Raw genomic sequence first — 23984 nt, 5'->3', positions numbered from 1 at the left:
AAACCCCAGCAATTATGCTTGGAATTACTATTTTCTTAAAACACTACTTTACACTGTAAATTATGCCCTTATGACCCTGCAGCTCGAGTCACAAGAAAATATGTATTTGTATTAGCAATCATCTGGAATTTTACAATTCTTGTTAAAATTCTGAAAATTCTGGAATGGCAGTCAAGAGAGCATCTTCTGTGTGAAGAATCTAAATTCTACCTGTCAATTAATGCTTTAAAACATTTTACCAAAAGTGGCCTTATTAACTGCTCCAAGTGATACTTGCTTAAAGAAGTCTGTGTTAAAGTACACTTCAGCAAGATACATGAAGCAAAGGAAAGCAAAAGTTGATTTTTTTTTCCCCCTTTTTGATTAAAATGATTTTTCGGTCCAACAGCCCTCAACTATTTATGGTAAAAATAAAACAGGAAGGGAAGAATAAAAAAAGAAGAAAGCAAAGCAAACAAACAAACAAAAAGTCATCCTCTTCCACATAAAACAGTTTAGCCTTGGATAAGCCAAAAGAAATTGGTAAAGTAAGTTGTTTAATAGCACATGACCTGTAAAGTACTTAAAGTGATCTGTGAATGGAAGCTTCCCTAAGCCTTCTTGTTGTCACAGTAATTTGTCTGGTTTAAGAGCAGAATAAGTGGGTCTCCTTGACAGTACAAGAGCAAGTAGATCACTAGGTGAGATCAGATAGGAGTCTCTGGTGGTAACCACGGAACTACTGAAAAGCTCTTCTTTGACACCATTTCTACTGCTGTTACTGCTCTTATTAAGTCTGCTAATTATCATAACCTGATAAAGCTTATATTAATTGACTGAACTAAATGTAAATTCTGGTTAAATAGAGAGTAGTTCAGTAGACTTGACAGGTGCTGATTTGCTTAACTGCTGTGTTCCAAGTGAGGGTATGCTTCAAAACAAAATAAATGATCATATAATCTAACCCTTGAATTTTGGGGAAGACTTCAAATGCTCAAGTTTCACTCCTAAAACAGAAAAACTTAGTTTTCAAAATATCTTCTGCCTTTCTCTCCTGTCCTGTGATGCTTTATGCTAGGACAGTTAGTTCTTACAGTTTTTGTACTAAATCCCTCTGTAGCCATTTGTCATATTTGCATGGCACAGGGTAGTGTGACCTGTTTGTCTCCTGACATTATTACAGTAGTAAATGCTGAAAAATAAATAGCAACACCAACCAGTGTGATGGGTGTAGGGTAGATGTGGAGTTCCAGTTAGAGGGTGCCCTGCTTTGGGTGGAACCTTTTGGGCAGATGATCTCTTTCTTCTTCACTCAAGATGTTTCCAAAATGGACACTGGAGTATAGACACTTGGCTTTAGAAACCCTTGGGCCTTGTAGTTGTGAAGATACATAAGGACCTCTCAAATAGCCTCCATGTCCAAGCAAAACTGTATCTATTAAAAAGTTGTTCTTTTCCTTGGGAGGAGGGAATTTCCTGGTGAAGTGCTCAATATTATAAGTGAGACATGGAAATGGACATCGAAGGAGCAAACGTGATACCTCTTAGTGCCAAGTGTCACAGACGTTCTTGGGAATGCTGGAATATTTATAGTGTGTTTTACATATGCCATAATCAGACGTTCCCATCAGTGCACGCAACCTCTTCAGTTTAATTGTTAGGAGAGCTGTCACACAGTGACACTGCAAGAGCAGTCAACTTTTGTCACTTCACAGCTACATTTTATTACTTTGTAAGATGTTTTAATTCTTTTCCCCCTTCTCGCTATACATGTTCATGGGTGAGGCGAGCAGCTCTGGAAACTGGTGTCTTCTGCCTGTCAAGTGGCCCTGGCAGAACAAGGTTCTTCTGTGCTCAGGTCTGGCCACTTCCAGAAGGAAGCTGGGGAATCCCTTAGGGCTGTACTTGATGCCTGCTGTTATCTCAGTCATGCTTCTAGGGACTGACTTCTGTATTCATTCTTGTTAGATAATATTCTCCTTCCCAAAATACTCCCAAAGCAATCAAGCAAAAGGCAAATGTATTGTGAGACTTGTGCAGTGTCTTAGGACTCCAAAGTCTCACTGAGAAAGGGGCTGGAGGGATAACTCAGAGTTGGTTTTGATGCACATGGGATAAAAGTAGCTGAGTGGTTTTGTGCTCTGTGCATGCCACCTGTTCGAATGAAAAGAGGAAGCCTTAACTGCTTGTAGTGGTCATGAAACTAGCTGCACTTTACTGAGACTTACAGGTGCAAATAAAAACCCCCTGTTTGAAAGTACATTGCATAATAAATAAATTGACTGTTGATAAATTAGAATGCAGCTGCATTTCTTTACAGGTTGAGGGTCATTTATTTCTCTGTATGTCCTCTTCTCTATTAATGCAGGGTAATTATCACACTTTAACTTGGATTGAAAGATCATCACATGCTTTTACTGCAGGCAGTGTTTTTTGAAACTATCCTGCATTATGTCTACAAAGGTTGAAAAAAAAAGGAGGTGGGGGAATAGAATTACTTCCTGCCTGAGGAACATACTGCGGGGCTTTTGGTGTTTTCTTTGGTTTTTTTAGGTTTTTTTTCTTTTAGTTTTGTATTCACTAATTTACTGTTTGTTCTAGAGCAGCAGTGAGTGGGAGTTAAACTTTAAGTGCACATTTGGCTTTAAAAAAACATTTAGTGTACAATTACTGCTGTTTACCCTCTTATAATTGTTGTGTGTTTAGGCTTAGTCAGGCTTAGGAAGATGGGTATCTGTAATCTTTGAGGGCTACAACTCCCTATCCTAGTTTTTACAAAAGCGAAAGTAATTATAGATATTGAGATAGATACAGAGATAACATAATAGTTTGTGCTATGATGTTTTAGTGATTAGTGTAAAATAAACACATAGACAAAGAGAGAGGTTTTAGTGAAAGATGCTGTATGTGGCTGCAGTTTCAGTCAGTGGTATTTGAGCATGATATTCAAATTCAATCTGGGAGTCAGACTGCTTGTCATGGAGTCTGCACATTTGCTCTTCTGTACATACACAGGTGCACAGTTTATAAAAAACTAGGTTTAAGAAAGGGGCTGTATTTGTAGTAACAGCTGTACGTTACACCACATCAGAGTAAAAGTAACTGCAGTCATGTCTCGATTGGCAGCCCTGTGAACTGGGTTGTCAGCAGGTCCAGTGACAGGGGAAGTGTCTCCACCAGCCTTTTTTGGTTCACATCTTTGTTAGATAGGAAGTATTAGAAACATGGATAACTGCATACGTGGGAAGACCCAGATCTGTAACAGGATCTTGACAGGGTTTGAAGTGTAGTTTATAGGAGCAGCCAAGAGTTGGAAGGTGCAGGTGTGCTAGTCTGAAGTCCATCACAGGAAGAACAATTGAATGTTTCAGCCTGCTATGTAGCTTGTTGCTCAGTGTAACTGTTTGTCTTTTCAATAATGCATGGACAAAGCACTGGAGAAATATGGATGAATCCAGGTGTAAAATGCAGTAGTATTTCCATTTTAGAGTTACTGAGATGTGGTCTTTGTGGCTTGGTAAAGGATATCTTGCTGACATACATTGTCTGGATTTTCTTCACAAGGAAATGCATCTGTGAGGAACAGGCTGTGATGGATATTCGATGCCTACAGTGGAGGTATAGATTAAGTTAAATGGGTTGATCTTCCTTTGAACTTGAGTGGAAAAAGCAGTTGTGTGAAAACAAAATGTGGCAAATATGTAACTGAAAATGCCATAGTATTTGAAAGGCATGAGAGGTAGTTAAAAAGCATCATTAGCTAAAACAGTCTTGTTCCTTTAATTCAATTTTATGACCCACTGTAATTAGAGTACATAGCTCCACTGTTTTTCTTGAAAAAGGAGAATATTATTGGATTTCAGGGCAGTCATCTGAAATTTTTCACTTAAAAAAATTAATGCTTTCATTTTATTTGTCAGTAATGTTTTTGAATTACAGGTGCTCTAGAGAAACAAATCTGTTTGAGGGCTATTTTGTAGCTGAAAGACTTTGAGAAAATGTTCCTATCATTCAAAAAAGATCTGAGGCTCTAAGTAGTTATTATGACTGTCATATTAACTTTCAGAATTACAATGCAAAGGACAACTAATCCTTCCCTCCTTGGTAGAAGTCATATGCTGCTTTTAACTTTCTTCACCATGTTTTATTTTTAATGTAATTTTAATGAAAAGGTGGATCTGGCATTATAAAGTTGTTTGTTACTTCTCTTCTGATGTTAGAACGATAGGAGTTCCAGCAGTGTTACCTTTTTTAAAAAAAATAATATATTATATATTCTGCACTTAAAATTTGATTTTATGTTTAGTCTTATGATTTGAAATCCATTACACTTTCTTTGGGCTTTATCTGTAGCCTTTTAACATCAACTGATACTTTGCTGTAATAGTCTCTGGATTGGGACTACTTGGGTGTTACAAAGGTGGAAAACAGGGAGAGAGATGTTGAAGATCAAATCCACCCTCCCATTTAAAGGGTGGAGATAAAGCCTGATACAGTACCCCACCTCTTGTTGATAAGGCTGCTCTGGCTGTGTTAATGCTGCTCCTTCTTGCCGTGTTGAACTTCACCCACTGACATTAAATCCTCTCTCATAAGTGACTGGTGTACAAGCCTACTCTGTGATTTCCAGGAGTGTCAAGGGATTCAGCTGTACAAGCTTTTCCTTGTATTTGAAATGCAACTTTTTGATAGTAATAGGAAGCATGGATCAAAATGTATGATTCATCCTTCTTTGTACCCATCAAATTCTGTAACAATAGCCAAGCTAATTAATATAGTTAATTAATTTGTTCATAATAACTGGTAGGAAAAAGCCGACCACCCACAAAGTAAAAATTCTACTTTTTTTTCAAAGAAAAAGCCTTTTTAATGTGAATCCAGTTGGGTATTTTTAACAGGGAACATTTAAATGGGAAAATACGTTCTTCCATAAAGGATCAAATTTTAGCAATTTTATGTCAGTACTGGTGGAAAATTTTTTAATTTAGGAAAGGATCATTTTTGCCAGTGGAGGAGGAAAATAGTTTTAATAGTTTTAGATTTAAGAAATAAATCTGGGCATCTCTTAATAAACACTAGCTTTACTGTGTTTTTTATCTGTATGTGCTTTCATAAAAGTTATTTTTTTAGTGCAATGCACATTTGCCTAAATCCTGCAATACCTTAATGCCTTTCATGCTAGTGCATCCCAAGGCACTTTACAATCTGTAAAGTTAACATTAGAAATGCAGCACATAAAATTCCCTAAGACAATCCTTTTAAAAATGCTGAATAAAACATCTTAACTGTTGAGTTTGGATTAAATGACCCAGCAGTTGGTGCATTTTTTCTTTCTGTGGAAAATATGTTTGAAACAAATGACTGAAATGAACAAAGGCTCTGTAAATAATATGACTTCAAATGATATTCATGAGGGCCAAAATCTGCCATTCTGCAGGAGGAAGTCTAGACATGTACAAAGTTCAGCTCTGTTAATTAAGAGGGAGCAGTGCACTGCAGTGAGTCAGAGCAATTTTATAATCCAAATGCTGCTAAAAGGGACTCTTGTCAACCTCAAAATCTTACTTGTTTTGTAGTCACTGGGTTGGGAGACTTGCTGGCAGAGGAGATACATGTCTCTTTTAGGCTTGAATGCAGTCCAGCCTAGTATTGACCAGAAGCTGTTGCCATCTGATAACTGTTTGTTAGGCTATGCAAAATAATTGTAGTCTCCAAACATTTCCCAGTGTGAACGTCAAGAAAAACCCACCCCCACGCTTGGCACTAGTTATTGCCCTCCCTGGCATCCCCGGTGAGGAGGCCAAGGCTTGACTGTTGTTTCCCCTTTCAGTGCTTGCAGTGGTCCTGCTGAGAGTGTGTGTGTGTCTGGTTTGTGGTTAAACGGTGTTTGCTCTGTTTTCTGCAGGGCTGCCAGCCTCGTATCTTTTATAAGTACTGATTTTTATCATTATGAAAACAAGATCCTTCATCGTCTTCTCACTCCACCTTTAGGTCTGCTGCAACCTGATTTTTTTATAGTGATGCATTTAAAAAAAACCAAAACAAGCAGAAACAAAAAAAGAGCAAACCAGCAGAACAAAACAAAAGCTGTGGTAGATACGAATTTGTTGTGCAGGATAAGATGAGGCCGAAAAGAATTAGTGCTTTTAAAATAATTTTTTTTCCAAACTAAAATAAATAAAATGTACGCTGAAAAATAAAACCCAAGAATAACAGCCAGCTGATAGCAGTGGAATACATAAGAGAAAGAAAAAAAACCAGGATTATGCAGCCTCAGAAAGAGCCAACAGATGTTCAGGGCGGGTTAGAAAAACAACATGATCAACGGGACGAAAGCTGTGACAGATCTAAACAAACCCCAAAATAGATGCAATAAGCCTGAAAAAGAGAAATCATTGTAGGCTTTCCTCAGCACAGGCACTAGTCTCTGATAAAACAAGATTGAAACTTCTCAGAAAGGAAATTTATACTGACGTGGATTTCCAGCTTCATTGCTAGAGACTTCTTGCACACCTCTGCCACCAGGTAAATTGGAAACAGGCTAAAAATGAGCAGTCTGTTCCTCAGGCAGCAGAGGTGCCTGAAGGAAGAGCTAATTGCTGGCCCTGTAACAGAATGGTGTGTTTTTTAGGAATGGGGAGCAAAATTGATGTATCACTTAAAGTATTTTTTTTTTCATTTTACTGGATGATTTCAGGTGGAAGCAAGTCCACACAGACCATGTAGTTGTATACAGTGGCCTCTTCCCCTTGGTGCAGAAAGGTGTGTTCCCAAAATGAAGGAAATGTGAAATGCAGGTACATCCAGGTGTGTGTGATGAAGAATGATTATGAGGATGCCTTGCTGGGACAGGAGTCCACCGAGGATCCAAATGTGGGTGGAGATCTCTTTTTCACAAAACTTATGTTTTTGGGGGCTATTCTGCTGCCTACCCTGAAGTGAGCCCACAGTTGCTGGAGCCAGTCCAGGCTTCCTGCCTATGACTGTAAAGTGCTATTTTGAATTGGCAAGTGTATGTGGATCCAGTTAAGTTGTCTGAATTTTAGTGAGATAGACTACTGCTCTATCTTTATCATTACATTGGAGAAGCAGCAGAACAAAGTACCTCGCCCTCACATTGCGAGAAGGACATGATTTGGATGCCTGTGTGTGGACAGAGCCTGTGGCACAGGCATTGTGTCAGGTGAGGCTGCTCAGGCTCACACCAGCCTTCCCTGGGCACCAAGAAACCTTCTTGAAATGCTAATTGTTGAATCTACATTAATTTGTATAAATTATGCAGATCGGCAGTTGAGCACCACTGTGGTTTAGGTGGTTCTCATGCTGTACTCACAAGTTGATGCTGGGCTGACCCAGGTTTTATTCTCTCCAGTCGATGGTTTTGCTGCAGTGTTTGGAAAGCAGCTCTTGGTGGCTGGGTGCAGGTGCCCTGGTTTGCAGAGCAGTGCTGCTGGCTGCTCTCCTTGGCTGCTCTCTGCTGCTGTCCAGCCCCTTCCTGCGGTGTCATGAAGACAGGAGCTGAACTCAGAGCATGTGTTTCCACAAGGAATCCAGCTCTGGCTTTTCAGATGAAAAGGTTAAACACTCTGACATGAGATAATTATAAAAAGAAAATTAATCTCTTCTTGGATCAAAAATTATTGTGTAAAAGAGTGTGTAAATTATGGCATGCAAGTTAAGTAATGGCTTTTATACTGAAATCTGGAATTACTGTGATGAAGGAGATGGTGTCAAACTGTGGTAATTTATTTCATTTTGGTTTCTCAGATCTGCAATGAATTTAGGAAATTCAAATTTATAGCAAGTGAGTCTTTGTAAGAATTTCTCTGCAAGAATGAGGGTACTTTGTTACTTCCATAGAGGTCACATTCATACCATTATTCTACTAGTACTTCCAGTTAGAAAGTTCCCATGTGTAATTTGTTCCACTGGCTTCTGGATTTTTCAAACTTTAAATGTTACTACCCCATTTAACTTAAATCGCTGCTCTTCAGTGTTTGAAAGGGATATGGTGATGAACATAATGCAGTATTTTGCTAACAAATCATAAAACCTTCCAAGCACTGTTGACTTTTTAAAAATTTTTATTTTTATTTTTTGTGGAAGGTTTGGGATTTGGTAAATTTCCTTCCAAGCCATGCATAACTGTAGTTTTTGTTATTGCACTAGAGTGCTAAGAGCTCAGTTTGAAGTTTCTCTGGACAAGAATTAAAGTTCTCAAGATATTAAGTCAGATTAGATACAAAGACTCCATTTTATTCCCAGTGGAGGATAGTTATGAAGAGGCCATAAGGATAATTCACCTGTGAGCCACACCACTTCATACAGAAAAGGAGTGTTGATGCTGCAGAGCACATACTCTGCCTTGTGCTAAATCAAAACCTGGGGTGCAGAGTATTTCTGTGTTTGTTTAAAGAAAGACATGAGCAGGCTATATATCTGCTGTATCTAAACTGTGCTCCTTTGTAAACAGAATGGCTATTTTTGAACCCTGAGCAGGATGTTTCTGGCGCAGGGATAATGCAGATGGATCCTTGCATGCACACAGGAGCACTCCGTGTTTATCACTCGGGGAAGGGGTGCGCGATCTTTCATTTAACTGGCAATTCTTTTGTGGTGCTAGTATCATTTCCTAGAAATTGGCTAAAGGAATTGTTTGAAACACAATAGATGTTTTGAACTGGCCTAATTAGTTACTCAACAGCCAATAACTTTGGGAATTGTTTTCTATGTGAATTCTAGATACAGATTAGGATATCTTTCCATTTGTTTGAAAAAGATTAAGCCAATAGGAGAAAAAAGGATCTTTACCCATTTTCACTGAGCAGTGAAGTTTGAATATACAGCTTGCAATTGAAACTATTTTTTTTCCAAAGCCTTTGAGGGCTGTTTCTCAGTCTAGTGTAAACAATTTATTGTTAAAGTCCTAGAATATTTGCATTTTAATTAAAGACAATTTTAATTAAATACAAAACTTTAATCAGAAAAGCAGAGTTTAGGCAGATAGTGTACTTGCATGTTAAGCAAGCATACTCTGAGGGGACCTCTACTCGGTGTAAAACTGGTTTCTGCAGTAGTTTAAGCAGAAAAGCTGTAAATGCATCTTCCTTGCCTAACTTACCTACAAATTGTAATCTCCCTCCTGCATCTTTTAACTGCAGTAAATATTCTTCCTACAGGTAATTAAATGAAAGAGGGGGTGATGAAGAAATCTTAAAGGGGCAGGGAGCAGGAGAAAGTTTACTTGGAACTCCTAAGGATGCCTGTAAAATGTTAAAATTACTGTGGCATATTTTGAATAATCTGCATCAATTATGTGTTCAATTTTTTTTTTTTTTCTGAAGCACAGGCAATTCTGTGTCCATTTCATGTTAGACAATATGTGATATCTGGAGTGTCTGGGCCTGGTAATGCTGTAATGCTGATGATAGAACAGCATCTAGGGTTAATGCCTATCGGTTTTGCCCTATTTTATATGCCCAGTCATAGAACTAATTAGGACCCTAACACAGATTAGAGAAAGTTGCAGCATGCCATGATATAGTGAAGTAAATTCTGAGGTCTGACTGGCAATGTATTTTTGGAATTTTCCTCCTTTATTCTGATGGGAATTTGCTTAGGCCAAGGTGGCACACCTGGACAGTGGGAATAAATCGTTCCCTGGTGAGCTATGAGCTAATCTTCTGAGAAACACAGTGGTGGCTGCCTCAGAGAGGTTTTGGGTTGTGGTTATTTCTTTAGTTGTTTTTATATATAAGGTTTTAATATCCTAAGGTAGACAAGAAGTAGGTGATCTTCTGTATCCCTTTTACCTGTCTGTTGGAGTTCATTTAATTCTTTGTGAAATAACGACTAAGAACTGAAATGATAAATAGAGGATATTTCATGTTTACCCATAACTACATATTTTGAAGGCAGTACTTCCCATTAAAGTCTCATCATTGACAAACTACTTTTAAAAAAATTTAGAATGCAGATGTCACTCACTATCTCTTTAGGACTGACACTTCTGTTGTGATTTAGTACAATATTGGCATCTTGTTTTAATATGAAATGGATATATATTGTGCATACAGAAATATTTTCTCTTAGACCTACAGTTATTTGCGGTAATGGGAAAGCAGTTAATATATTACCTCTGCTAACAGGAAAAGTGGTGCATATAAATATTTTTAGTCAATAATGTATTTTTAAAAAGGTTTCTCAGTAGGATCAGATTTATGTTGTCAGAAAAATTTATTCCGCTGACAAGTGCAGATGCCCGGCACGTCATGTGTGCTGAGATTTACAAAGCAGTTTCTTCCTGGATGTCAGTTGGATGTGGTTATGGCAGGGTTATGTAGAGAATTGGGGAATCAGTCCAGGAATCCTTTTGTGCAAAATCCTGCCTTAGATTGGTATGATCCAATAAAGCTCTGCCTCTACATGTCCGTAGCAGTTTTTGGTAGCGTTAGATACTCGGGTCAAGAAGGGGCAGAGTGCTGGAGTCAGGATCTGTGGTGTGGATCTGAGAACAGAATCTTGCCTGAAGCATTTGAGATTTTCCTGATATATTAAACAGGCCATTTTCCTCCCCTTGTTACTTATGTGTTGCTGCCAGCTGCAGTTCAGCAAGGTAGAAGTTGGAGCTTGCTCCTTTGGGTTCCACAGATACAAAGTAGAGAGTAATAGTACTTGTGGATTAGATTTTGCCAAGTGTGCATGTTTCAACCACTGTTCTTAAAGAGCCTGCATATTATTTGTTGTACTAAATATGTATATAATGAGAAAAATATGCTTGAGCAGAGATTTCATGTTGCACAGAGTTGCCAAACCGTATAATGAGTAAAAAAAAAGCATAGTGCTGCTTAAATCCAGTGATCCAGTTTGAAACTAATGATCACAAAATAAATTCAAATTCAACTACTTTGAAAATTAAAAACCTTTAATATATTTTTTAAAAATCATAATTCCTGTTTATTTTTTTAGAGTGCTAAAATTAGTTTGTGAACTTGTTGCATCTGGCTTGATATCTTTTGATGGAGCTATATTCAGTTACAGCGAATTTTTTCCCAAAATTTTAATTGGTTACATGCAATCTCTTCTCCCAAGATAGAGGTAGCTAAAGCCAAGGAGATTTTTAGCTGTTTAATTAGCCTGGTTTGTGAAATGATTTGGTAAAGGGGATGTCATGAAAAATTTGATACATCTGTGGTGACTGTGAGGTAACCCATCAGTTTTATCAAATAAAGAGCAATTATTTGGGGGGGGGGGGGGGGGGGGGGTGTTCATGTATAAGTATAAAGTAAGCAGAATTTTTTTTGCATTCATTTTATGTCCATTTTGAGTAATTCTAGTTATCTAATCAGCATAAAATGTGCACCGCAGTTAAATAGCACTGCCTGATTATACCTGATGATATACTTCTTCTTTAAAGGAAAAAGAATCTAATAACAGGATTCCGTATTGATTGTGCTGCTAATTCTGCCTTGCAGCCCAGACTGGCAGAAGGCAGGTAGCTGAATTGTATTTAACGGTTTTATTGTGATGTGACTAAGATGGATGTGACATGGTCCTCTATTATTCGTTTGAGAGTGTGGACACTAATGAAGCCATTAGCTGAGCTAAGGCAAGTGAAGAAAATAGGGAAATTACCATTATTCTGAAGCCATTAAGTTGTAATCTGCCACTTTCTCTCCTTACTCAAAAAGGCATCTTCTTTTTAAGGCCTCCCTGTCTGTCCTTTAAAGATTCATTAATTCATTAACTTTCCAAAGGAGATGGAGGAAACACAATTGAAATTTTAATCAGCTCAGTGTGTCATATTATTAACATTTTGAGTGTATCTGTATTCACTGTTGCACCACATCAGGTTAAGGTTAAATAAACTACATTACAGCAAATAATGTTCTGCTTCATACTGTAAAACATAAAATGTTGAAGGCAGAAATTGGTTTCATGGTTAAATTAAATTACAATACAGAGCTCATATTATAATATTTTCATTCAAATGTATGTTCTTTGGAGGAAATGCAATACTATCTCCCTGTTATTAACATTAATATTTTCAAAATATCCACAATTAGTCTAGTCTGTATGAAAGGTTATGTAAAGCACTAAAAAATTTTACTATGTTCGCATTTATGATCAATGCTTTTATTTTATCTTTTATAAAGTGAGTGACTTACTTTAATGTCTTTCTCCAAATAGGTCATTTAGACATTAAGTACAATTACAACTGCAAATTTTTCTGTTCATTATTACTTTCAGTTAGATGCTGGGTAGTCCTATTTTTATCTGTCCCTACTTTATTATTAACAAAAAGTTCCCTTTTGCCTCAGTTGTACTGGAATGTCCTGGAGCACAGTGAGCAGCTTCTGGCCTGTGCTGTTCGACCTGATTGAGAGACAGCTCAAAATCCATGAGTGTTCTTTCTTAAAAACTAAAATGCCCCAAATGTACAGAGGGAGTGAGTGCCGCCAGTCTGAGTATGGGATCACTCCATTTGATTCCAGATAACCAACGAGAAGTCTTTTTTTTTTTTTTTTTTTTTTTTTTTTTTTTGGGAGGGTAGAGGGTAGGGGGAAGCCTGTTTTGTTTTGGGCTTTCTAGTAGTGGTTTTATTAATGCCTCAATGTAAAGAAGCCTGAGGTACCGAGACATTTTGGGAGGTGTGTGTTTTAAGGGCTTGAAACCCTTTGATGCAGGGCTAGGACTTACACACAAGGGCATGGTGGAAAAAAAAGTGAGGGAGCAATGAACAGGGGTGCCCCAGCCTGCAGCGTGGAGGTGAGATGTGGCATGAAGATGAAGGGAAGGTACTGGAGGCCTGAATGTGCTGTTACTTCCAGGCTGAGCAAATTTCTTCCTCTTCTTCCTCTAAGTTTATGTTTGGAAACACTTTCTGTTTGATTTTGTACTGTTTTGTCCTTGTGCTGTATCACACAGCTTTTAAGCTTAATAACAAAGCCTGCAAGCCTGATGTTAGTATTTATGCTAGGCAGGCAAGCCTGGTATAAATCTGAGGTGGTTTTATTTTCTTTTTTTTTTTTTTCCCTAGCTGTGATAGTGTCAGTTTGATATATCACCTTTCACGTTGTGTTTGTACTTGAGGTCAGGAAACTTCTGAGTTGTGCCTATCATCAGCATTGTAAATACAAAGTAGCCTTTGGCACCTTAGTGTGGTGCCTTGCAGTAGATTTGTCAAAACAAAACAAAATCCCCTCTTTTGTTTTCCCCTGGAGTCAATTACACTCAGGATGAAGCAGTTAGTGACACCAAGGATAGCAGCTGAAGCATTGCAGACTAACCTGCTTATCAGAAGTGCTGCCATTGGTGTTTTCCAGTATCACTGGCCAGCTTTACTGGTCCACTGAGAACCTCTGTTTTCAGCAGGACTTGCAAAACTCATTGAAATTTCTTTGCAGATTCTTGAGCTTCCAGAAGGTACCCAACTAAATAAACTGATTCTGCTATGTCAGTGCTGTCAGTTCCTGGGGCAGGACCTCTCCTCTCCTGCCTGTGAAGAAGCCCTTTTATCAGGGAGGTGCATCAGTGGTTGTGCCTTGTCCTGCCTGCCCTGCTCCAGGGACATGAGGAGGATGTGCCAGCCCCATGCCATTCCCTGCCTCTAGCTCTGGGGATGTGCTGCACTTGTGTCTGGGATGCACTGTCCATAAAGAGCCCTGAGTGTGTGCTAGGGAGGGTTCTCAGGCTGTAGGGATAGAGTGTAGAGTTCTGTAAATGTGTGCACACATTTTGTAGCTGCTAGTATTGTTTGTGTGCTATATGATCATACCCATATATACATTATGTATACATATGCACAGTACAGGGCATGTATATTACCATATCATCTGTCTACAGTATATCTGTATGTTTTTAAGATGATGCTTTGTGGCATCACACGGGATGATGGAATTGCAGCTGGTTTCTCCACACAACTGGAAAATGGGCAGGTGATCTGTGGTTTTCCAAGCTTCAGTACAGCCATGGCATAGCAGTTGCTTTTTTGTGTCTTGGATTTCAAAATGCCTTCTCCTATGCTTAAGTATATATAACTCTGTAACCTGAAATAATGTAAGTAGGACTATTTCTGAGCAGTGCTTCTGCTGTTGTGCAGGAAGAGTTTGTTTTCATTCCTTTCTGAGATAGGTCAGCTCATTAATTTTGTTGCAGCTCAAGTGGCGTAGGAAAGGTGGCTCAGGTGTTGCATGTCAGATACAGGTTGGCTATTGTGAGTAGAATTAGATTTTAGCTGTGTTCCAAGAAAAAAAACCAAAACAACAAAATCCAATGGAGAAAAATTAGCTATATGCCTCCAAAACAGGAGGATGTAAATAATGTATTTTTGTTTTGAAGTAGATGTTCATTAAACATTAGTAGGTTAAAAAACTACTGTTGGCTTGGGATGGGGTTTCCAGATCTGTCTGCTGACATGTAAAATTTGGGACCAGTCACATCTGCTGTGACATGCTTTGCTTGAACAGAGCTTTCTTCCCATCTCCTTTTGCTGGCTGGAGATTTACATAATACATTTGAGTACAGTAAAAGGTCCAGACATCGTGGCCAGCAAACAAAACATGCTCTGTACTTAATACTGCCTCAAATTTCTCATAACTGGTCTGTGATTATTCTAGTCACAAATAACCTCGGAAAGCTTTGAGATAGACTTTTTCATAAAGTTATGAGTTCTTCTGTAAATAAAGCAAATTCTCAGGAGTGAGTGTGAGGAATGGTTGATCCTGAAAAATGAGGAATAGGAGTGTGTTTTGAAGCTGGGTGAAAAAATCCACATGTAGTAATTTATTTATTTATTTACATACATTATTCTGCGCTTCTCCAAGCACTGAAACTCGACCAGAACACAAGAACTTATTGCAGATCTGCAAAGTCCTGTACAGTGGGGATTGTTCTTAGTTATTGCTGTCAGCAGCAATAAATGTAGTAAACATAAACCTCTCATGACAGCCTAATACATTCTTCAATTTGTGACTTCTCCAGCAGCCAGAAAATAGATGAACTTTGCAGAGGGCCTGAAAAGGGGTTTTCAGCAATCTCTGGGTCTGCAGACTTGGAAAAGCGTCCACATTCTTCGTTGAAAATACTGTCATCAGGATCTCTGAAGTTTCTGGGAGACTGGGGTCATAATTGTTGGTGTCTTCCATATGAGGAACAGGGCTGACAAATCCAAACAAGCAGAAGCTAAAGCCGGTGTCTGGAAGCCTGTATCAAAATTAGCCAGCCACCCATACAAACTTTGGAGCATCAGTGGCACTTCAGAAATAGCTAGTCCCAGGAGAGAAACACCAGTATCTATTTTGAGGTGGAAACCACAAAGCATGGCAGCATCTGAAAAAAATGTCTAGCAGCTCTCCCGAATCTTTCCCTAATATCCCTAGGAAAGCTCCTACCCTGTAGATCTTCAAATGTCATTTCCCTGTTGACCCCAGCATTCCTGACTGTGCTTCAACATCCCTTGATAAAAGAGAGGTTCTGGGCTTTGGTTTTCTTCCCTCTTCCCTTAAGCACATCCAAGCAGGGATCTCAGTGCTGTGCCCAGAGTCCCCTGACTATACTGAATTTATGAGCTGCCCTCCTTGTGAACTTGGTTTGAGATGGAAATGTGTGTGAATAAACAATGTGTATGATTCCATTCTCCCTCTCGTGGTCAGATAGGGCCCTTCTCACAGTCTTCAAGCACAGATATATTAGATGTGTCTGTTTGATGTAACTTGCATCTTTTGGAAGCCTCCCATGGTCATATTAAAACTAGAATTTAGTGGGGGAAGTTACTGATGGTTCTTGAAATACATATATTGACTTTTTGCCACACTGTGAGTGGACAGATTAGGGATGTGAACCGAACTGCGACATTCCATGGAATTGTATTAACCTCTCTTGTACACACCTCCCCTAAGCGCTTCTAATTTATCTCTGTTTAGGTGTTAAAGTGCTTCTGAAACATAGCTCTGTTTATCATCCTCCTGGCACTCCCGTTGACTCCAGTGGGTGATACAGTGTGAGCTGTAGAAAGCAACAGAGCTCTGTTGCTTTTTAAGGATGCTGCAGTGGTGTTGACTTTGACAGGAGCACTCCTCTTAAAGAAAAGGAGAGAAGGATTTGCCTTCTCTATTATAAATCCCACTGTTTGGTAAGAAAAGTCCTGAGGATTTTGTTCAATGATATTTAAGTCTCCCCAGAAGGAACAAAGCCCTACTTAAAAAAACCCAAAACAACAACCCTGCACAAATGTGTAGGATTAAGCATTCAATTCTTAATTATTGTTTTATTGATTTCAGATATAAAACAGAAAAGAAGAAAAATTTTAAATATATTCTTTACACAGGGCTTAACAGCCATTTTCTGTCAATGTAGTTGTTAGAACAATACCAAAAATCTGTCATGAGCAAAGCCTCTGTACACCAACATGCCTTGGTTCAGTTTTATCGCTGAGAAGCAGGAGTTTTACTTTTATTAGTTTTTCCGATTTATGTCACAAATACTTCCTGTGTCATGCATCATTTTAAAGTGGTGTTCACACTTATTTTCATCCACTAGAATGGAAAAATAATTGCCTCTCTTTAGAACTCCTGTTAAATTCTGAAGCAATACATTTAATTGCTTAATATGTATTTCTAAGTAGTTGGTTTCTTCTAAGAATTGGCTAAAGATTTTCCTTGCACAGATCTTGACTCAAAGATTGTCCTTTAGCTAGAAAATACTGATTAGCTTTTGTTTGGCCCCTGTGGAGAGCACCTTATCTCTAAGACTGGGTTTTGTTACTATGAGGGTTGACAGAATTCAGATTTAAACAGGTGAAGTGTGCCATGGTCAGTAAAATGTTAAAGAATCACTTTTTAAAAATACAGTATTAATCTTGTAGGGTTGGTTTTTTTTTTATTAAATCAAAAAAGAGATTTTGGGGACTTCAAGCTGACTGAAGTAATTGATGTTAATTGTCTCATCTGCTTAGTATATAATTTGTCTTCTGTGAATATCAATGCCTACATTCATTTAATCTAAAATAATGAATACCTAAACAATTAATAATGAGAGATAGAGTCCTAATTGAAAAGAACTTTAAAAGAATTTGAAATATATTAATATTTTTTTAAGATAAAATGTAAATATTGCATTACATATCAAATTATCAGAAAAATTATATGAACAACTAATACAAGATTGCATGCATCTTTTTTCTATGCATGTGAATATTATTTTTGTGTTAGCAAGTGTATTGTGGCAGGTTAGGGATCAGATTTCTGAACCGTAGTTCAGGCTTTGTGCAAGCTTAGTAAAAGGGCCCTGTCTGCAGCTGAGCAGCCCAGGCTGTTTCAGTGGAGTGCATGGCTGCCTCGCTGATGTCAGCAGGGAGATAGGTGCCTTTGAAGAGTGATTCAGCAGCTCTCGGTGCTGACTAATCACTAGATTTAGCCACTAGCAAATGCAGGATACACGATGATGTCTGAGCTCCTGCCTTTTAGGGCTGCCATACGGCTCTGACTCAGGGTTGTATCTGCCCACTAATGATCTGGTGCCTACAGCCCTCTTCTGATGTGAGGTATCTGAGCCCATCTTGTCTCCTTGAAGGCAGCAAAACCCTCAAAAAGCATTGCTGCCATAACAGCACTTTGTGGCTTTACTATAATAACCTAGTGGCAGAGAAAGCATGACTTTGGGACTCTCACCACCCTGAGAGGACAGAGGCTGCTGCTCTCACCAGCAAGAGAGTATCCTGGAGGAACCAGCCTCTATGCACCTGCCTGAAGATGAGCTACAGCACAACCAAAAATGCAACAGTCACAGAACCAGAAGTAAGTCTGATCCTGCAGCTTTGTGGCCTGGTATTCACCTGGGAAGGGTGGTTGGGTCTTTGGTCGGAAGTGTTTGCATTTTCTAGCTGGTAGGAATGGGAAAAAAATAACCAGGATTCCTACTTCTTGTCTTGGCTGACAGATGTGACAGATGTGTTGTGCCATAAGAGTGAACACATTGCCTTTGAGGGGCAGCAGAACCTGGGTGGTTGTGGCTTCCACACCATGATGGGGTGCTCTGCGTCCCAAGCACTCCTTGCTTCCCATTGTTGTTACCTACTTTTGGTTCTAGCGGATCTTTCATGCTGCTGAGGAAAGAATGTTAAAAATGTGAAGCCATTAAGTTAGATGTGGAGGCATTAGCTGAGGATCTGTCTCTGGTTCCCAAAACATGGAGTGCTCACCTGTCCTCTCAGGACATGTGTCACCTGGTGATGCGGAGGGTTAACCAGGTGTGTCTAGTGATAGAATATCACCTGGCACACAATTTAACCACCTTGTCTCTTGTTGCTGGCATCTCTCTTCAGTCAACAGGGGACAGTATACTCTGGGGCTCTTCTTTCTGAATGTTTTAGGACATTGCCCTAGGATGTTCTTTCTCAGCAGCATTATGGTAGTCTCTGTACTTCAGAGAATCACCTACCAAGCAAATTGGTGGACTCTGTGTCTGTGTTGTTGATGTTAAATTTGATTTTCCCTAACGACAGTTGTGTCTACAGGCTCTAACAGAGCTGGCAGCTTTTGGCCATTCCAGTTCAATAGCCATAGCCTGATGTGCTGCTGTTGCCTGGCACAGAGGACATGGTAGTGTTGGTAGCTGTTGCAGTGATATGTTTCATATGTGGTTGTCTGAGCCAGAGGTAGTTTGGATTTCCAAAGGTGAGAGCTGGAAAACTTGAAAAGACAAAGGGAATAATGAACCTTGAGTATTGGACACTGTCAGTTGTAGGTGTGTTTGTTCATAGACTTTACATGTGACACATACATGACAAATGCTGTCCTGCTTTCCAGTGTTACCCCAGCCATGCATTTGTTCTGTCTGCCTTGTGCTGCTTACTGGCTTTGGGATGTCATGTTGTGAATCAGATCAGCTGAATGGTCCTGCTCATTCTCTTTTGTGGGGGTGGGAATGGGAGGGAGGGAAATTGCTTTGCAGCCAGATTAATTTCCTGGTCTATGTGCCTGTGTAGTTGCATGAATGCCACTGCCAACACAAGGAGGAGAGCAAAATTGCTGCTAAATTAAAATGTTTCTGGACTGCCATCTTTAGATATAAAAGAATAAGTATGATTATTTTGTCAATATTACTTTGCTCTAGGTTTTGACGCACTATGGTCTAAGACCATATGCCTGTAATCATTATTCACTCTTGAAATGCAGAATAGTTATCCGGCACATTTCATGGCTTCTCTGAGTATGCATGTGTGTGCATGTGTACTGCAGTCCTCTTTGTTTACAGGGGAAATACATTTATTGGTGGAAAAATATAACTTGACTTCGCAACGCATCAACCTTTAGCATGAATGATTGCTTGGTGATGTTTGTGTCTTTTAAACACAGGTGTTTCTGAAGATGTTTTATTTAATTCTCACTGTTGCAACTCTGCAAAGGGTGAAGGTGCAGTGTAACTCAATGGCCAGTGCTGGCCCAGTGGCGATGGCTTCTCATCTAGTCATTGACTTTTACTGTGTGTTTTTGCAGTTTCTGTAAATAAATTTACCCAGCTCTACGCTGAAGAGTCTAAGAGTTCTCCAAAGAGATGTACATACCAATTCCGTGTTAAAGTCACAACTATAGAAATCCTGCTGTAGAATTCTGCTTGGTCTTTAAGCAGTGACCTGCCTATGAAAAGTAAAGAATAAATAATTCTGGTGTATGTATTTTAATTTGGTAAACATAATCATAGTAGCTTGCTCACTGAGGCAGACAATTGCTTCAAATACAGCTTTTGTTGAAGTAAAGTGAATATATTCTGGATAAATTTATATCCATTATAAATTACTAGCTTCAGACAGATATTGTGAAATACTTAAATTCCTTCTGTTCCCATATTTTCTTGGTTTATTAAGACATTATAGCTTCAGTGGATGTGGGAGGCATTAGGAGAGAAATCTGAAATGCATGTGATAAACAGGTTTCCAGACAGGATGCCTTTTTATTTCTTTCCCTGTAATGCATAATTCAAAGTATTAATTCACAAAGTACTTAATAACTTTGTGAATGCAATTAGTATTTTATGTGCAAGATTCCACTTATTTCCTTTTTTTAAGCCTTTTACACAAAATTCACTCACTTTACATGTGTCTCTTCATAAATACCAATAATGCTTTAATTGATGGGTATTTACTGTTGGGCTTTGTTTAAATGAGTTCTATCCAAAAGGAATCAGAGCCTTGTATTCTTGCAGAAATGAATAAACCACATGAGGTGAATTTTCATACAACCCATTTCAAACCTGGAGCTTTCAGGGTATAATTTAGATATTGCATTGGTGGTTTATGACCGTGTTAAGTGGAGGTGTGTAGGTGGGAGGCTAGATAGATGTATTTGTAAATGGCTAGAAGCAAGGAGGCTGAGTATGGTCTCCAGCAGTGCATTTTTCAGCTCACAGTTTCACATCTCTGTCCTAAGGCATTAGATGTTACTAATTCTCCAAGATCCGAAGATTTGTTTTACAGAAGATTCTGATTTGAGTAAGATACTGCTTCAAGAGCTAATGTTACTTTAGCAAATCATGCCACTACTGGAAACGTACATGATTGGAAATAAACTGCATGTTATCTGAGGAACACAGAAAGAGCCTCGTGATTTGGAATGATCCTGCAGAAGCAGTGTTTAGTGTAATGACAGTACACTTAGATTAATTATAGCGCTGCTTGCAGGCGCCACTATACACTTAGTGTTGTGTCAGCACTTTTGCCATTAACCCTGTGTTGCAAAAATTGTAATTTGGCTCTAAAAAATGAAGAAATCCTCTGCTTTGAATACAGGCTTTGTGCTCTATGCACTGAACCAACTTCTAGTTAGGGCCTGAATTTTATTTTTGTATCCTTAGCTCTCCAAAGTATATAGCTGTAGAAATAATAATTTCTATTTGACATCGTGTGTGTTTTCTGCTCTGCCCACTTCTGATTGAGAATTTAATTTTAGCAAATGCCTGGACTGTTGTGATCACTTTGGATAGTCTGAAATAAAGCACTGAGATATTTAACCTTGAAAGCTGGAAGGTGCAAGTGTTAAGCCACCATTTCACTACTCAGTAGATGAGTTAAATTTGGCTTAATGTGTGTTTATATGATTAGCTGCAATAGCTCTGAAGGATTGTTAAAGTCTGAAATAAGCCTTGAGCATGGCTTTAAAGACTGTTTCCACACAGAAAAATTAGAAATACTCCATAGAAGCTATTACAATTAGTTATGTAAACACTGCAGAGTGCTTTTTAAAATAAACACTGAAATATACTGTAGGCCAAGAAGTGTTAGTGAAAATAAGTAACTTTTTTACTAAGTCATCAGAATGCTCTTTATTCTTATTTGCTGTTGAAAAGACAGTAATAAATGCTGGGCAAATAAACTTGCTTGTACCTAAGAACATGTTGTCCTGCAAATACAAGAATCTTGACCCATTTTTTTTAGCAGTTCTTAGCCTCTTATCCTCTCTTGTTTCTAATTTCCACTCCTCAGTTGTATTTTACTTTCTTCTGAGTAGTGCTGGCAAGTGGCTCTTATCAAGAACAAATGATGCTGTAAATCAGCACCAAAATCAATGCTGCTGTGGGGTTGTAATAGTGAGATGCGGTTGTGTGGACTTGAGTGTTTTACCTGCCTCTGAAGCCAAAAGTGAGACCCTGGGTAATGCTCCAACTCATGGCTTCTAATTTACTGGCATACAGTATATACAGCTGTTCTGTCTCAGTCTTAGATTGGAGATACCAATATTAAACTGCCGTTTTAATTTGCCTTTTCTCATAATCCAAACAGTAAAAAGCAAGTGGACATTCATATTCAAGTAGAATTGCATAGGAATGCAGAAAGCGTGTAATACAGTAATTTCACGACCATAAGGCGCACTTTTTTTTTTGCAGCGAGGCTCCACCCCCAGTTCCCCCCGCGCAGTTACTGGCCGAGGCCCCGCCTCAACCCAGCAGCCATTGGCCCCCGGGCCCACCTGTACCCAGCAGGGGCGGTGCCGCGAGCCACCGGGCCTGCCTGGACCCGGGAGGGGTGGTGCCGCGGGCCCCCAGGCCTGCCTCCACCCGGCTGCCGCAGCACTGCCGACTCCCCCCGCGGCTCGCAGCTCTCGCTTCTGGGTAGGCAAATTTCTGAACTTTGTCCATCAGATAAGGTGCACCAGACTATAAGGCGCACTTCTGGGTTCGGGGGAAAATTTTAGTCAAAAGGGTGCGCCTTATAGTCGTAAAATTACTGTACTTCCGCCTTTAGTACTACTAGAGTAGGATTTAGGACTGGCAAGGCTGGCTTAGATTCCTTGCAGGATATATTGGCTCCCTTCTCCTTTGAAGCAGTTCTCTGTAGGTGCAGAGGACAGTGGGTATTCCAATAGTAGGATGGGTTCTGTCAGTTGGAGCAAGGTTTATTTGCCCAAAGCAACAGGGTCTTTAACATCATGGCTGGCCATTTTCAGCTGTAGTTACTGCTCTTCTCCATGATAGGTGGTAGTATAAACAAGGAGTGATTTGTGCTGCTGGAATAAGGCCACGTATGTTATGCCAAGTATAAAATGAGAGGGCTGATATGAGTGCCTCTTGGACATGTCTTTCATTACCCTTTACACTTCTCCTTCCTAATAGAATTTGGAGGAACCAAACACATGCTGTATGCAGGGTTTTATTGGAGTGCTTTGCCTCGGGCCCTTAACTCCTTTAGCTGGTCATTACCTGACCAGTAAAGACCTCTAAACGGGTCATTAATGCTTAAGTAATAAACTGTTTCACAAGACTGTCTAGTACAGAACCTCTTCTATCATTTTTACAGTTACTGTTTTATAGATAAATCAATGACCAACAACTGGATATTCTTGTTTTGCTACATAATCTTGTAATAGCAGCCCCAGCAAACAGGCAGAGGGTTCTGTCAGCTGTGTCACGAGGGCTGGGGGTGGCAATGCACAGGCGGCCTGGAGCTGCATGTGGGGTAAACCAAGGGTAAGGTAAAGAATGAAGGCACGTTCTGCTGTTCCCAAAGCAAAGTATATCACTGTATCTGTTCCTGAAGTTTTTGGGGTTTTTTATGTTGGTATTTTGTTCTACTTTTAGAAGTTGTATACTTTCAATAAGGTGGCTTTTTTCCCCCCACTACCATATTAGGGATATGTAGGTCTCACTGTAGTCTAATGTTGACAAAGAGTTTCTGCACTTTCACAGAGATTTCTGAACTAACAGTTAGTTAATAACAAAAGTCCTGCACTCTTCTACATCATATATATCTGTTCACTTTGAGTTTAGCATATATTAAATTCTTTCTGGCTATGACAGAAATAGTTAGTTGTGGCACACGTTTCTTCTGGCTCTTGGCATGAAATTTTCATCCTCCCCCCTGTGACCAATATATCCCTTGAAATCAGTTTCTGTGCATGAAGGTCTAGAGAACTGTTTCTCCCTGGAGAGACAGGAGAAGAAAGTGCATAGTAGGTACCATACAATTTTTTGGCAGATTAACAGGCATTTGATATTTCCATCCTTATTAATATCAGTGTATCATGGACTGCTGAGTGCTGGAATAAGCCAGTCATATACATCTTTTCTCATATTAACCTTCGAGGAGTGCCAGTCTGTACTGGAACTGTTGGGTTTTTTGTTTGATTTTTGACTTTTTTTGTTGTTTGTTTGTTTTTTTTGTTTTTGAATAAATGTTCCAAAGTGGACTGAATGCTGAAAATTATTTTTTATAGATACAGAATATTTTTCTATGGTGAAATGGAACAAAACCTCTGGAATTTATGACTTCCAGTGTGATTAGTTCCTATGGAGCAAACACTTCAAAATTGTTTTTCCAAGAAATTGAATATATGTAAGTTGTGGGGCAAGTTTTTTCTTGTGAAACAATTAATATTGAACAGCTGTTTCTATGATAGACTGTTTTGAAAAAAATATAACATTGGTATTTTTTTTATTCATTACTTTTGTGTTGAATTAGTTTTGCATTTGTAGCTGCCATGTTGAATCTAACAAAAATAGCTTAAAAGCATGGC

The 23984-nt window shown here is 39.0% G+C and overlaps 1 protein-coding gene across 5 annotated transcripts in view; it reads left to right on the top strand.

Annotated features, from left to right (window-relative positions):
• The window catches only part of AFF2 (AF4/FMR2 family member 2), a 340514-nt gene that overhangs the window by 15038 nt on the left and 301492 nt on the right, over positions 1–23984 (top strand). Inside the window, exon 1 of one of the 5 annotated variants that reach the window (XM_033072138.1) lies at positions 17524–17774. The exons of the other annotated variants lie outside the window; for them this stretch is intronic. Within the exon in view, the coding sequence (XP_032928029.1) occupies positions 17752–17774 (23 nt within the window). The 5' untranslated portion in view covers positions 17524–17751. Of the gene's footprint in view, positions 1–17523; positions 17775–23984 lie in introns of those variants that run through there. 5 annotated transcript variants of the gene reach the window in all.

The sequence above is a fragment of the Catharus ustulatus genome, chromosome 14 (assembly GCF_009819885.2).
Source record: "Catharus ustulatus isolate bCatUst1 chromosome 14, bCatUst1.pri.v2, whole genome shotgun sequence".
Classification (NCBI taxonomy): domain Eukaryota; kingdom Metazoa; phylum Chordata; class Aves; order Passeriformes; family Turdidae; genus Catharus; species Catharus ustulatus.
The sequence above is the reverse complement of the archived record's forward strand: the minus strand, read 5'-3'. Positions and strand labels throughout refer to the sequence as shown.